The sequence below is a fragment of the Barbatula barbatula genome (genome assembly GCF_947034865.1).
Source record: "Barbatula barbatula genome assembly, chromosome: 12".
NCBI classification, from domain to species: domain Eukaryota; kingdom Metazoa; phylum Chordata; class Actinopteri; order Cypriniformes; family Nemacheilidae; genus Barbatula; species Barbatula barbatula.
In genome coordinates this window covers 1,913,529-1,930,324 of record NC_136775.1, presented here as the reverse complement: position 1 = coordinate 1,930,324, position 16,796 = coordinate 1,913,529, and the positions used below count along the sequence as shown (strand labels likewise).

At 40.1% G+C, this 16,796-nt stretch overlaps 1 protein-coding gene across 4 annotated transcripts in view; it reads right to left on the bottom strand.

The window, feature by feature from the left end:
- Positions 1-15,428, bottom strand: part of satb1b (SATB homeobox 1b) — a 43,410-nt gene extending 27,982 nt beyond the window's left edge. For 2 of the 4 annotated variants that reach the window (XM_079470076.1, XM_079470078.1), the window contains exons 1-4: positions 15,229-15,428; positions 5,312-5,550; positions 3,378-3,554; positions 642-768 (exon numbers count right to left, since the gene is read on the bottom strand). In XM_079470076.1, the coding sequence (XP_079326202.1) occupies positions 642-768; positions 3,378-3,554; positions 5,312-5,522 (515 nt within the window). In that variant the 5' untranslated portion in view covers positions 5,523-5,550; positions 15,229-15,428. The remainder of the gene's footprint in view (positions 1-641; positions 769-3,377; positions 3,555-5,311; positions 5,551-15,228) is intronic. The other 2 variants (XM_079470077.1, XM_079470079.1) reach the window with 2 other exon arrangements.
- Positions 15,429-16,796: the final 1,368 nt, after the last annotated feature.

Sequence of the window (16,796 nt, the reverse complement as noted above, 5' to 3'; positions counted from 1 at the left end):
GAACGTTGACCTTATTTTGCATGCTCCTGCACTAAATGTCAAAAATGAATTGGAGCATTTTATTCCCAATACGTCTATTCCTCATAAACTTTTATCCAACGTATAATAACGTCCTGAGAAATGAGCCATAAAGCTTTACGCATCGTATCAGACATATATTTCTAGTTAAAAATTAAAGTCAGAAGGAAATAACAAGAAAAATCTAATTCTAAAAGTAAAATAGGTTGCCAGGTTTCACTTTATCAAAACATTGCTCCGCAAACGAATGCAATCGGTTGAGTAATGGCAAACTGGCGGAGTAAAACTTGTTTGAAAACAGTCATTCTATTAACAATGCCATTTGGTGGAGTTCACGAAAATTCTGAAATAAAGAACTAATACTCTTAATTTAAATATCCAAATTAAAACCAACTTCCAGCACAGAGAAGAAACCCCTTAAATGGAGATAAAGCTGGTCTGCGGGGCTTTTGGGAACGGAAGAGAAATATACAAATGAAGAGGCCGACTGCATGGATGGAGAGCGAGAGAAAGGAAGAGGTGTTGTCTATATGTGCCCACAGCAGTGGCTTGTGGGAAAACAGCACTGTTTGTTGTGGCGGTGCTCTGCTGTGTTGTGGCTTCAGTCTACGGGAAACACTGACCTGTGAAGCTGGATTTTCAGTGTGACCACATGGTACACATCCTGTAACATGTCTGCCACTGTGGCGTCGGGCGCATCTGTCACGTAGGAAAGGGGTACGGGGTTCCACTTGCCCACCTGAATCAGACCTGCGGTCAGGGAAAATTCACACAGGTAAACCACAGATTAGGTACAGCTGGCAATATTATGGCACTTTGACATATACAGTATAGCACGGAAGCAATAGTTTACAAAATCTAACCCTCAAGAATTTCCTAACCTGTCTTAAGTGTTTTGTATCGAAACACACTTAATTGCATCAAGTGTGCTATCTGCATGAGATGCTGCCTATGTAGGCAAACTTTGGACCAGAGCTAAGATATTCTCATAGTATCTTCCTTTGTAAACGCACAGTACATTCTGCATTGGCTTTGAGAGTTTTGCTTATGAAAAACCTCTCATTCTCATCTTCTCTTTCGACTGACACTATATGAGTGATAGGAAATAAGAGATCCAGAAGATCCGAGGAAAAATATGATGGACAGCCAGCAATAAATTACAGGCTGAAGGCTACGGCTCTTAAAATAGCCCCCAGCTCCATTAAGAGAGCAATTATAAACTGCAGGCCCACCTCCACACTTGTTCCCAGTGAGAAAAGTGTGATTACAGAGAGCAGAGGAAACGGAGGTGCACCTGTGTGTGCCTGTCTCTACCCACAATCCCCTCTGCCGTCTGCATCGGGTCAGCTCGGGCAGAACCGTGCATGAACTACCTGAACGTAGCCAAGAAATCGCTCCAAAAATATCTCTCTTTAGCCTCCAAAAATATCTGTGAGCATCTGCCCGACGTTTTATGACTCATGGTTCTGATCAAGAGCAAAATGTTTGTATGATGGCTCGGGAGAAACGGGTATGATGAATGCTGTTCCTAAGGATGGGTAAACGTGTGCGTTTTTATGATCGACTAGTCTGAATAACTAGTTGAGTACGGAAGCACTTTGTAATTGTGCTGATTAAGGGCTCGTTCACACCAAGAACGATTACTTTGATAGCGTCCACACCAACTGAGGGTAAAGTTATGTTTGTATAAACATTGTGAACATTTTAAATGTGCTAGCCCATGGGTCTTCAACCGGAGGTCCGGAACTGCAAGGGGTCCGCTTATTACGGTTTACCCACAGGTAACTTTTTGTTAAAAATGTAAAGCATGGGAACAGAAATATTACAACCAATGAACACTTTAAGCTGCGCACAGACTCATTGTATTCTCATATATTTATACATTTTCGTTCAAATTTGTTAAGGCTAATTTGTTAAGGCTAAAGTGCTAATTTGACAGGCAAAAGACACCACCTTCGGCATTGTAAACTCTGACTAAAAAACTATCTTAGGCCTGCGTGTTAAAAATCTACAAAACGCGCACTGTGTACTGATGGTGCACGTCAAACAAGTTGCCCCCAAAAATAACACAGACTCGTTGCATGTTGCTCTCCTTAGCCTGATATGATGCTCTACAGAAAAACTTGTGAATTACAACAGAATGCATAACGTCATCTGCACGGATTTCTTTTGCATCCAGAGACGACCCCTAGAATAGTCTTTGTGCCATTAACCAGGGTCAGCCATCTCATTGAAGCCTTAATAAAAACTAAGGTTCAGGACAAGTAAATGTTTAACTGTCCATCTCACAATAAAGTGAAAATGTATGATGCTGCGCAAATCCCTCAGAATAATCAAACAATCTATACACAATAATACACAGAAAATGTGTATGTGCAACCATTAAGTGTAGATGTAATGTCTTAACATAATATTGCAGTGACAATAAGGGTTGTTTCTATTTATTAGCTCTGTTTACACATTTAGTATAAAGGGGTCCCTATTCCATGCATCTCTCACCTAAGGGATCCTTGCTCCGAAAACGTTGAAGACCCCTGTGTTAGCCCTTTAAATTGGCGTAGATTTTGAATGGCTGTTAATGCTTTATTGTTCATCAGCAAGAGGGGGATTCTGAAACATCCCTCCAAAACGCTCCTCTGTATAGTCATAGTTATAGTTTTGGTGTGGACTCTATTCTCTTACATTTAATGATTATCATTATGGCCTTTGATGTGAACAGCATTAGGTTAAAAAAAACGATGGGGCTTTATGTAAATACAGCACATGACAGGCACTGAAATATGTTTACGCAATTGGTCACCTTGGAATTATAAGGTTCTATCTGACATTTTTAACAAAACAGAATTATTCACAATTCTTATTAAGTCAAATGGAATGCAAAAACTTTGAAGCTTGTTATCTCAAAACTGCCCAGAACGCTGATAACCTTAAAATTCCAGGGCGACGAAAATGTGAATATTGAGATTTATAAAAAGTGTAGTTTTATATGAAGTTAATATGTGCCCATCGTACGGACACTCTTGACTATATGTAAGCACAATTTAAGTATGAAATTTACTCAAAGTTTAGGACGAAATAGAACGCAACCACCTTGGGTCATATTTTTCAGTTCCTAAACTTGACGAGGCGTCTTAAAACCTACAGCACTTAGAAACAACAAAGAGCACAATATGCAACAACACAGACCCTTGGAAAATGTCTATACATTTTACTGCACAAAACTATGGATTGTATAAGACTTGACTATGATTTGGAGGCGTTTTAATTGCTGTAACAGTATTGCTTTACGGAAAATGAATTCAGTATAATTTGATAAATTCTTGGAGAGAGTTTACCACTGTGATGCTAAAAAAAATTACCTTTCGCCTGTGCGGCAGAACTGTGTGAGTAACCCAGCGAGAGCAGGGCCATCTCGATGAGCTGGTTGAAAAGCATGTCCTTCCTGACCAGCACGAACTCGGCATGTTCCTCTTTGCTGTCAAACTCAATTGGGCTCTCGTAGTGCTCCACCACACAAAACACTGGCAGCATGTTACCTAGAGAAAATAACAGTTTACAGTATGTGAAACGTCCCCCCTTATAGACAGAGAGCGCAACACAAGAAAACATCAGGTGTGAACCACAGTATTATTGCTGTATGTTTCAATGTAAAAACAATAAAATGCACTCGTTTATTTACAAAAGAAGCATTATGCCATTAGGATGATCTCATGCTAGGGTATTTCCCCTAAGTCTCTATGATATTCTAATTCTTAGACATGGCTCTAGTCACATCTTTTTATTTAAGTCTATCGAAATGTTAAGTCCAAGCACATAAAGCTAATAGCAGGCTTTTGACACAAACCAAAGTATTGGCTATCCATTAAGCATTCTAAAACAAACCCCAACCCCTATTGTGAGCAATACATACAGTAGCAAGAGTATCTCATTATCAAATAACTGTAATCTGTTAATTTAACGCTATAATGTCCTTACAATAAAGCAGCGCTGTAACGTATATAATAAGATCAGAACAGAGGAGAGGCTGAGAAGGCGGTGTCAATGAAACAGCTCCGTTTTTAAACATGTTATCACACTGAAAGGTTACAGCTCTTCAGGGTTTAGCGGTTTATTTTATTGTTGAGGTGCTCAAATCACATTAGAACATTTCTTCAGGCACATCCCAGAAGCATTCCCACGATGCCACGCTACGTCTCCCCATGTACCTTATAGCCTTGAGGTTTTACGAGTCTGTGCAAACAGCTCGCTGCTATCGGGAGAAAGCGAGAATCTCCGTCCAAAGCCGTCATGTGTTCTGGTTTACTGTGCAAATATCACATAATACCAGCCAGCTGCAACACTTCAGTGTTAAAATTTTGAGAATTTCTTGATCTTTCTGACCCGGGAACTTTGTGTTTGCGAGGTTTACAGGGGTTATATCAACGGACTCCGTCTGGCCATCCGTAATAGATCATATTTCTGATCCTCACGGTCGCGGCTGCTTAGGAGTGCGACCGTTTTCTGGAAAACAATCGATAAATTGGGTAAATCATAAGCAGATGCCAAGGAATGTGCTGAACTGAAGCTTTTCCATTTTTAATAGATAAAGATCTAACAATAAAGACTGCTGTGTCGGTTCATTTCGGGATCAATATGCGCTTTGTTTCCACGGAGCTCATGGTAAATATTATTCAGCTGAAACAATGAATACTCTAGCATAGAAAGTTCAGTAAGTACGAAGCAAATTTCTGTGTTTACCATAAATAATAATAGTTGTTGCCCGGAGAGCTATAGAACGCATTGCAGGACCATCCATAGCTGATTCTGTCTCTTATAGAGAGAATGTTCTTTTAAACATAAACTGCAGATAATTGATGCAGAAAAAATATATTACATCAAATCCAAAACAAGAAATAATCAGCGTGGCAAATTTAAAAAAATGTATGCGATGTGTTAAAGAGTGAGACAATAGAACAGCGACTGCTTCTCAACTCTGTATGTGAACACATGAAATGCTAAATGGACAGAATTATGTGTTAAACAAGAAATGTGATAATATCTACAGACCAGTACCACTCATGATCGATTACAATCTTTGTATCTTGTCCGAGCAAGACACCTGGCTTCAACTTTGTGCCGGATAGCCCCAACCACCATTGGTCCACGATTCCCCTTTACACGCGTGTTAAACATAGAATATTTTCAGATTTTTTGTAACTGATTTTTTTCTGCGGACACACAAAGTGTGCCTGTCTTGTCGCTCAAAATAATATCGCTCATATCCTGGCTCATAAAAAACAAAAAGCAAACTCACCCCTCTTGTGGCAGGTCTTCAGGTGATGCCCGGAGGGTTTAAAGGGCATGCCCGAGAGTTTACCGCCAGCGCTCCCCAGACGGGACCGCCCTAGCGGGCTTCCGTTCTGTTCCAAACGGGCCATCTTAGCGGGAGGGGCCTTAGTGTCATTCATGCTGTTGACCATCTCGCAGTTCTCCTTCCCCAGGCAAGTTTCGCTGAGATGCTCCATGGTTCTCAGCACCACTACTCACGGTCACCTGAAAAGAAAATCCAACAAGAGCTTTAGGTGAGGGCTGCGGGAAGAAGCTCACTGAACTAAACATTATGAATATTTATGTAATAAACCAAATAAATATTCATTGTAACTATCTTCAAACTAAACTGTAAGTGCCATGTAACATTAGGCCTGATTTGACATTTCAATGTTTCATGCAATGATCATGTTGCCATTCTTCAGAGCATGAATTATGTATGTCGAACTTGCTTCAGAATCCCTTGTGCACAGCAAACAAGCTAGTTTTTGTGCAATGGCATTAATGTGCAGAAGAGTGCACTTTAGTGATCACCACAGAGCCTTCCACAGAGAATCAAAACAGGCGGGCGTCAAATATTTTCCTGCTATTAAAACTGTTGAAAAGACCATAAGTTCCTCATGGAAGTGAAGCCTGCACATCAAAGCGCGTTACGCAGTCAAAATGTTTGATATCTTTGGTTGCATGTTACTGACAGCTGTTTGTATTCACTGGCATCTTTTTAAAGCTTTCTTTACAATGACAACAATAGAGTTTGTATAATCCAGGATTACAAGAAAAGGGAAGTACACCTCGTCTCAACGTCGCATTTACAGCGATAAGAGAACGCTGCAGCAGACAGAATGACAGACAGGGTCATATTTCATCAAACAGGCCAAACAAGACATCAGACATGCAACAACAAATTTCGTGACTTCATATAAGGACCCATATAAGGACCCTGACTCCAGTGAACTTCATACACTGATCTGTGGATTTACCTTTAAAGCACATAATAGAAAAAAACATAACATATTTGTCTATATACTACATGGCAAGAAATAATTCTATTGTGCAGGTATACTTTCTTCCCTAGCGATTAGATATTCTTGTTTTCATTTCTAGACTGAAAAGCAAGGGTGTTTTGTCATTCAATCAGGGAAAAATGTGCAAAAAAATGCCACAGTAGAAATAATAAATCAAAGCAATAACTCACCACTTTGAGACGAGCATATAAGGAGTTCTGGATGAACAGCGCCTTCAAGTTTTGTCAGGAGGAGTAAAAACTTCGCGTGGATTTACTCTAATATAAGTCTTACGACAACGCACTCCAAGATCCTCAAACTGACCGAAATAAAAACGATTCTGATCTTAAACACAAAACATCAAGTTTCCCACGCCGATACCCTAATATCATAGATGTCATTAATTAATTTGAGCAGATTTACAACTGATCTAAATCTATTCGGACTACTTTCAAATCTAAAGAAATGTGCAGCAAAACGCAGATGCGCGAAATGAACCTTTCCTTGTCTCCCACAAGTCTGCAGAGTTCAATAGAGTTTACAAGCGACCGCGGGGAACATCCACCGGGACCCGGCCGCCCGTTCTGCGCGCAAAATAAGCCTTATAAATAAAAGTAACCGCCAGCGTTCCCTACGCATCCCATTCCGCTTAAACGACGCAAGCATACGGGGAAACACAACGCGTACGATCTCCTCTCATCTGTCCGAACAGCAACACGATGCCGCGGCGACCTGCAGTCTCATCTCAAGCCGATGCTCGATATGCGGATCCCCGAAAGCAGCTTTAAAAGTCCGCGATACACTTTCGCGCGTCGAATGTAACATCAAAGCGTTCCGAACATTCCGCACAACGTCTCATTGTATCTTCCGCTCGTTACATTTGTAACATTCGCAACATTCGGGTTCGGTCCGTTTCTTTCTCTTTCCCTTCTGTTCTCTCTCTCTCTCTTGCTCGCTCTGTATGTGTGTGTGAGTCTCTCTCGCTCTCTCTCTCTTTTTCTCTCGCTCTGTCCCCATTAAATTATTAGTTGCATTGACTCATCCCTCCCCTCGCCGAGCTGCCTGCCGCGTTCCTCATCTCTACAGGCGAATGAACCTCATAAACGACGCGATTTAAGGCGGATCTCGAGTCCTCCCGCGTCGGCCGATGTCCTGAAGGAGGACAGACGCGAAAATAAAGTAAAAGTGCCGGCGAAAGGGACACGCGAGATGATGATGATGATGGTGGATTTCAGCCTGTAAGCGCGCAGGCATTTTTAATAAGCTTGATTGGAGTGAGGCGGTTCTGCATTTATTATTGAAGAATAATAGCGCACGCATCTATACACGCATCGAGAACAACGCGCAGAATTGTTGATGGAATAAAGATCGAACGGGTGTGTTTGGCGTATTGGAGCTGATGCGTTCAGTTGCACACAAGAAAAAACTGCAATAACGACAATACCATGCATATCTGCATTTTAGAAGATAGAAAATAAAGCACGCGCACTGTGGATTTCGATCCCAAAGGAACGCACGTAGATGTTAATGATGAGTTTATCATGAAAAGCAAATAAACGCGCGCTTATATTTTCGATTGAACGGATCGTATCCATAAGTCAGATCAAACCGTGACAGTTTATTAACACGTTTGTGTTTTTAAAAGTTGCGAAAAGCCTCTAAGAGTCGTATCATTCTTATTGCAAAAGGACGCGCCATCTGTCAGTGATGCTGGTGCACAACACACACACACACTCGCAGGTGATAGAAAACGTCCAAATGTACTGCAAGCACGCAGATATCATTTCTTTAAATATGAAAATTGAGAATTATAATAAAATGTATTCATAAAGCAACCGTTAAAACAAGGTTTACATAAAGCATATGTACAGTATATTTTGGTTAAAAATGTTCAGATGCTATTTGATCTAACACATGGTACAACATACTAGTAAGTGATATTTACCCTTTCATTGAATACATTTAGAAAAAGTTATTTTACGATTTTCTTTAAATTAATCAGAATTATTCCTTTATGGAGAGCAACACTACTGCAATGGGAGATGATTCCGAGGTACTTGCTGCATCACAATAAAGATGACAGTCATAGAATTATCAGTAAGGGTCAAAGGTCAATCAACCACGGTGGTCCGGATCACATCCCAACCCATATGGTAAAACAGACTTTTAACCCAGCCTATATTTTAGAAACGTTAACAAAACCAACCCAACCAAGCAAAACATGTTTACATTCAGTGATCCATTCAAATACATGTGTTTAAAATAACATGAAGTTAAAATTGCTTTTGGCTTCTCCCATTGTATGAGATTAAACCTTGCATATATCACAGATTCAGTGAACTTGGGTCTGGTTAAATGGTAACCAAGCACATGTCCATGCCAGCATCAACAATTATAATGACTAATAGGCCCAATAATTAATAACAGTGGAGCCAGTTAAGGTTTTTGTTTTTAATAGTAGGGTGTGTAACGTGTAAAGACACGAATTTGAGGGTAATAAAGCTATATGAAGTCAGCAGAGGCGTCGAACCACAAAGCAAGTTATGAAAAACAGGAAATGTAAATGGGGTGATGACAAAAATGGACGTGTCCTTTAAGGGGCTGCTGACAACATACCATTCTGTAAATAGTTCTCAAATTAAAAACTCAAGTAATGTTCTAGTTTTTGGGGATTTCTTGTGTTGGCCCACTCAATGCTACATATCGCAGGCGTTACACACGCTTCCGGCATTGATGTGTACTTGCACAAAGGTTGCTTCTGCTGTTTTTTTAGATCTTAGCCCTTGCACAACACAGTGGATGGCGTAACAGCTACAATGTAGCTCTTCGGTCCAAACTAATACGGCCAGCTTTATATTGACATTTAACACTAGGGGTAATCTGTTGGAAATTTGTCCTGGAGTTATCTTAACAAAATTCTCAAAAACTACATTTATTTTACAACCTGATGTCAAGTTCATCATTCAATAACATTTGAATGAATTTGTGTCATCTTGTCTTTAATAATTTCATTTAATTTACTGCACTCTGAATATGTTGATGGCAGATGCTTTGATCCTAAGTGACTCAAAGCACCTTTAAGATTTACAATTTGTGGAAATCAAACCCACGTTGCCATTGTTTGCTGCACGCTCGAACAGCGGAGCTACACGAACACGCAGCTCACCAAAGCCAAACCGTTGGTTTCAGCATCAAACACATCACAAATGCATTGTGCAGCTACAACGTTCCCTCTTTTCTCTTCGCCTCGGAATGGAAACGCTGGACGACCGCAGCGGTCAGCGGAGCGTGGCCGCCATGTTGCCGTGCTGTGGCAGCAATCTCCTTTGCACTTGTACAAGAGCATCACACAATTTTTGCCGGTCCTGCCAGGAGGGTCCTGCCTGCTGCCAACAGGTGCAGTCACTGCCAAGAGCCCTGGCACAAACACACACGCCGCCCAACAACACCCAGTCTAACTTCCAGAAGGGCATGCAGATTCACAGAGCAGAAATGATTTGATCAACTGTGGTTATCATTCAGCTCGCGCCTATTTAAAGAAGGGTAAACACCAGAGTTTAAAAAGCCAATACTTTCAGCACGCTCAAGGGAATATATAATGAACATTATAAATGAATGAAACACACAAACGCATGATATTCAAACAAGATAAACAAATGCAAATACTTCAACCATTCCACGGAACCTTCCTGAAGAGTGTTATTCAAATTTAACGTAAACTTTATGAATTTATTAAGAAAGAAAGACACATTTTAGGTTACCTATAAAAATATTTCATAATGCATCGGAACGTATGCAAGTACTTATTTTAAAATGAGAGAAGACAGATATCTAAATAATTTTATTAACACATCTTTGTGTCAAGCAATTTCTTATCTTACATTTTCTTTTATATATTTTAACGGTGATGGATTTATTCAGGATTAACAATGTTGGTATTACAATGTCTCGTAATGTTTCCATTTCATTATCACCTATTTGCCCAGGAATAGCACAACACCGGTAAGCATACGTCCAAACTTAGAAAGCCAGACAGTGAGACAGTAAGTAAAATCTTCCTCATTTTAGCGGCACTGGAGACATTTCATCACCCCGCACATTTCAACAGCCCCATTCTGAACGCCTGCACGCGTAGGTGTTGTTTAGCCTATGTGCTTGCCACTTCCGCAATGTTAAATGTGCATTAACAAGATTATTTCAGGTAGTGTTATAAATCAGAGCCAAGAGCATCTCGGCAGTTTGATAACACAAACAGCATGGGGTAAAATCATCAGTGCCCACCACATACTGATGAGAAAGAGCGAATCAATGCGGAGGCAAATGGGCAGTACACAAACCTATTAAAACGTGAAGATGGCTGCGTTCAAAACAAAGATTTCCTGGAAATATGAAAACATGGATCTCATTACAGTCTCTAAATATTGCTTGGTGAATATTTGCGAATGCAGGAACTGTATTTTAGTTGATTATTTATAAATCACATTGTGTGCTGAATAAAAGCCAAAAGGGCACCAGGGGTCAAAATCTTCAACGCTTATTCAAACCAACATCATTTATCGTGTAACCACAAGGACTGTGTCGAAAAAATAGCAGACTCACGCAGCCTAGTCATTTCTCTCTAGTGCGCACCGTGTCGTCTGTAGTGTACAGTATGAAGTTCCCCTGTGGCTTCTCTGTGCATCTGAACGGCAGTCAGATTATGTGTGCAAGACTTTCAAATCGGTGCCTGAGTCTTTGTGCTATTTTCAGCGAGATGAATTCTAAAGTCCGGCCAATGATGACTGAAACACGCACAAAACAGATCCTGCTCCATTCAGACTCCCAAAGGGACGTCTATTAATTATTAAAAAACAATTATTTCCTCTCAGAGCGCGAGAGAGGCTCTTTATCGGCTCATCACTTGTTTATTTCTGGCTTTTATCGAATTATAAAACAAATCCGTCATCTAACGATCAAGTAAGATCAGTTTCAATGCCGGGGAAATTACTTTTGTGTCACTGGAGGAGGCCGGCGTCGCATGATCAAATAATTACCTCTCTAATTTCTGCCTCGTGGATTGCGATGCATCAACAATTAATAGAGTTAAAGCAACAGAGAGAGAGAAAACACAGTGTGGATGTTTGTCCAAGCATTTGTTGAGGTTTCAAACAGACAGGCCCACGCGGAATCTGCGACCGCAGAACTTTTGGTAGAACCGCAACGGCCATTATTCAACTGCATTTTCCATTTTGGTTGATCTGAATGTTGCAGTGACCAACACTTTACGTTTAAATCAACATCTTTTATCCACAACAACATCTCGTCTGCAAGATCAACCGGAGACAGGTTGTGGTGGACAAGGGAGAAATTTAGCATGTAAACAAAATGGAAATGCATGGTGCTAGCAATGATAAGGTCACGAGGTCAATTCCCAGACAAAGAATACTCTGTCTGCAAACCAATATACAAAAGTGAATAAATATAATTGTAAACATGACCTGAAACATCAAACACCCTTTTCAATTTTTTGTTTTAAGCAAATCAAACCAAATCAAAAGCCATAAACGAAAGCCCTTTGCTTCTTTTGGGTGTTCAACACAGCAAAGGAAAAGATGTGTGTAGCGTTGACTGCAAGTTAATCTGCGTCTCTTCAAATCTCTATAAGTGTGTGTGTGTGTGTGTGTATCTGCAGTAAAAGAGTATCTTTTTTAATTGTTTCTTCGGAGTATGTGGGTGGGTATTAAAACCCTGATCTTTTGCAGTATGTGCATTCCTCTGATACATACGGCTTTCTTTGTGCCGCCTTACCAGAACAAAGGACTCGAGAAAACCTACACAGATCGGATAACGACAAGCATAGAAATACAAGACAATAACAGCAGATCAAAACATGTGGGGTGTCTAAATTTAGGTTAGACCAAATGTAGAAAAGGTTTAAGGTAGCTCCGAGTGCCTATTTCAAATTCTATTAGTAATGGTGCTGCCGAGAAGGATAATATTGCTGTCGCGATTTTACACGAATGTCATTTAGCCGAGCTGTGACCAAATCGACATGACGCACTTCTGACACTTTGTTTTCTGAAAGGATCCGCCGACGATTCTTAAAACCAGATAAAAGGAGGCGAATAAAGAGAGTTTGCGCTTTAGGAATTAAAGATGCAGATTTTCACACGACGATCAAATTAAGACGTATGCAAATCAATTGCCTTCAAAAAAGTTTCGAAATAAGGCTAAATTATTCTTAAGTCTCGAGTTCGGCATGCATGTAGTTGTCTGCCTGTTCTGCATGCTTGACTCGCAGCCCAAGTATGCAGATACAGTCCTTCGTTTTTCTTTCTCTCATTTTTCCCCAAACTGGTTCGAGCTTGTCATCAAAAGTCTCTGAATCATTGTTACCTTTCCTAACTATTAGAAATCATAACAGTTCTTTCCCAACAGGGTGGAATCTCTAAGAAGCCGCATATTAAAAAACGAGACAGACCTCTTATTTGCTGGCGACAGTCTAATAAATGCATACGCTGGCAGCTAAACAGGTATTTACCTCGCTCAAACCACAAGTATAATTCTTCTCCTTGCTGAGCTGTTATTTTAGCCTGCTGTTCATGATACCACCGTGCTAAAGACGATTAATGGTTTCACCCTAGATATCACTTTTGATGCCCTACAAGTCTGAGGCGATCTCACATCCCGCTGGGGGGTGAGGAATTTAAGATTTCCAAAGTCGTTGCGGTTCTGTTCTTCTTAAGCGATGGAAACACGAATGGGTGTGTACTTTGATTGCTTTCACTTATAACATGACAAATCATGCAAGACGGAGTGGAGATAATTCATCAAGGACAAGTTGCCTTGATTATGCTCTCAGGTGCATTTTCCCCAGCGCTGAAAATAACTGATGCACCGTGCCGGATAATTGGTCTCGAAGGGTCACGGGGCAAATGCTGTGCGTTCTGTCCCTGACAATGATGCCGCCTCTACTCGGAGAGACTCTCTGGCTTCTGAATTTTTGGTGATCGTCACAAGTGGTCTGACAAATTGGAGGTCAATTAGGCAGGAATGTATAGCGCGAGGGGTTGAAGAATATCACCTTGTTTCTGCTCTGAACCAAACGTGACTGACTTCCTGTAGTTATTTGCAGGATGTGCAACACGTTCAGTTTAGGGCCCTAACCCAGCATTCATCTAAAAAAACACGTTTTTTTCATAGCAGCGTCCCATGGCCCGTGTGATAGAAACAATGCCAAAGATTTAGGGCACAGATATCTTCACGACTGATCAATCAGACTGCTCAGTTGCCATATTAGAGAGAGCGCTTCGACAACAACCTGCCGTGGAAATGAGGTTAAATCATGCCAATAAAAATGGTTAACAACTTTCAGTACGAGATCAAGAGAGCCCACACGGTTTCACATTAGCAGACTGTACGTTTCAAACTGACACCACGGGTACAAATGAGAAACCTTGATAAAAGCAACAGCTTTCATGTTGAACAGCACTTACAAGAAGCAAACCTGACACTGGCAGGAAAATTCACAAGATCTATTCTGAGAAACACTGACCAGAACAACCGCACTAATTCTACCCTAGATAACTAGATGGGTTGAAAGTAATCTCAAGAAGAATAACCTCAATTTCTACCGCATTGACCTGTTAATAAGAGATTGCTTTGTAGTGCAATGCAAATGAAAAGTGAGTCAGACACACGACAAATATTTCAGGCATGTACCTTTACGCAATTTAAATGGTTACATTTTATTGCAATGCATTAATTGCACCCACATCTAATTGTATTTTACACATCTCGTATCTCACAGTATCAGCTGCACTGCAATAGTCACGTTTTGACATATAACTTGTGGGCCGCACTTTAACCACGACTAACAGCTAACAGTGAGGGGTGAGGGTTTAGATCTTCCTTAAATCATGCACTTGCTAAAACTCTTCTTAGCTTGCCGTTCTTTACCAATGTACCATAACTGTAGCATAGTCAACCTTAACAGTACCGTACGTACATTTCAATGCAACACCTAATGAAACAGGTTCTATTGTAATTTATTCCATAACACCCCATATGATTGCCAAATAATTTCATTAGCTCCACATTCAAACACACACATGCAAATGCATCCGTTCTATTTGTTAAAAATGTCTAAATTATGGAAAAATAATCAAAAGCACTGAGCAATTATTTTTAGTATGGAAAAAAAACAATGATCTCTCTGAATTCTTAATGCTTTCTGAAAAAATATTGTCTGTCTGTTAAACAGATTCTGATGAAGACGTAATCACAATTAGGATGCAAGAAGAATGCAGTTGAATATAAAAAATATATATGATTACATCGCATTGATTTCTGCACTAATTCTCCTGAAATATTATTACTCTTTAAACTCCCATTGCTTGCATTTTTGTCTTTGCACATTAATGCATTTCTTTAAAACATTTCACAACTTGTGGTTCTCATGGGTTATACGGAGTCCTGACCACCAGACTGTTACATAAAAACTCATCTGCTGTCATAATCTGGACAAGCACCGTTATACACAACACATGCTCTGAGACAGAGACGCCGGTACTGTTAAGAATGTTTCTTTAGCACGTGTTAAGACAGTATCAAAATGTACTTTTGCAAACATTTATAATCTACATTTAAACACGGAACAATATATTTAGAAAAATATATAGCCTACGCTTGAAACAGTTCAGTATAAAAATAACAAGGCATCTAAAAGTATGCGTGCGATGATTTTTTTTCTCGATTTATCAATACTTTATCACGCATTCTATTGATAAGAGAAAGCGGCAAAGACATCTGACTGTGCGTTAAAAATACAGCAGCTTTGCGCTCGGAGCAGATGTTCTTTCACTCGAATGTGACACGCTCAAAGACATCAGAGGATTAAAGCAAGCCATCAGAACAATACCTTAAAGAAGTTAGCAGTCTCCACGAAATCTCTCGTTTTCCATCAAAAAGTTCAGAATGCTCGTTTAACTTCGTCCCCACCTTGAGAGATCCACAGCCGGAAAGCGTCCACGGCACCGAGCGCTGATGGAGATGCAACTGTCACTGAGCGTAAACGCTGAAGTTGGGAGCACACGGTGTGTACGCAACGTGGGCTGCGGTGCGGGATAGTGGCGCTATAGGAGGAGGAGATGGAGGAGGAGGGTTTGAGCTGTGTGAGAGGGGTGTCAGGTAAACGAACCGCCCCTCCCCGTTTCCATAAGACATTCTGCCAGCTGTGGCGCAGCGCGTCTTCATGCCCCACTTTGGTTTTTTTTTGGAGAGGCGCGTCTCCGTGCGCGGCTCTCCGGGGACTTATCCACTCTGGCACTCAACCATTCCCATATTTACACATCACATGTTAAAAATGTCAGAAAAAAGGACCGCACGAAATTATTTAAAACTCCGCCATCCACACCCACGAGTGCGTTTACACTTCCAGTCGCTTTATTTCATACAAGGCATCGTATGTGTTTTCACACACATTTACAGCTCTGACACCGAAGCTCATCTAAATACAAGATTTCTTATTTTAAAGCACATTTACCTGCTCATTTTTATATCAACTCGAGTTTTTTTCATGTAAACTCGTGCGTATTGATTAACGAGTTTGAAATTATAGTTAAATATATTTAAGAGAGAGAAATACTCTAAATTTTGTAAAGATGAAACCCTCCATAAAAGTTTGTCATGATGCGCATTTGATGCGGATGCTATGAGCGCGCCTTTGTCCATTCAAGATATTCATATTATTAATATCTTTTATCGTAAATATATACCAATTGTTCAATACCTTGCTTTTAGTTTTTTGACGATTTATATTGTATTTCATTTAAAAAATATAACTCTTTTCGGAGTGTTGATTTATGATATTTATCTTAGATTTTGTCATCTTAAAGAATTCAAATTTAGCCACAAACAAACGACATTCTAAAAAATATAGTAAATTACACCACAAATCGAATGTGTTTTAAATACCTTATTTATTCAATAGCTGTCCTTGAGTCCTCCACCACCAGTGGAAGACATTGATTCAATGCTAGACTTAACTCTTCATCACGTGTTAACTTATCACAAAAAACAGCGGTCACATTGATTTTATTTTTCTCTCAATACGGGGAAAAAGACAGTGAGATGAAACTGTAGCCTAAATTATCATGCATGGTTTTACGCACAGGTTGTTGTCACGTAAGATGAGGTTGAATTCTTTCAAATATGACTCATCCGTGCCAGACGCACTTGCGTACTGTAGTGACTCGCATTGTTAGAAGGTTCACAGTTTCTTCACACGATAAATAATCTCTATAGGTTCATCTGCTTCGGACATTTATCCGACAATAAAGACGCAACCCCGAAAACATTCCCAGCATACGATTTTTAAACTGCGAAGAGAGGAAACTAAGTGTTTTCTATTAATATTTCATATTATAACGTTTTTAATTTTGACATTTTATTTTAAATTAAGAAATGTGAGGCCAGTGTTTTTTAACT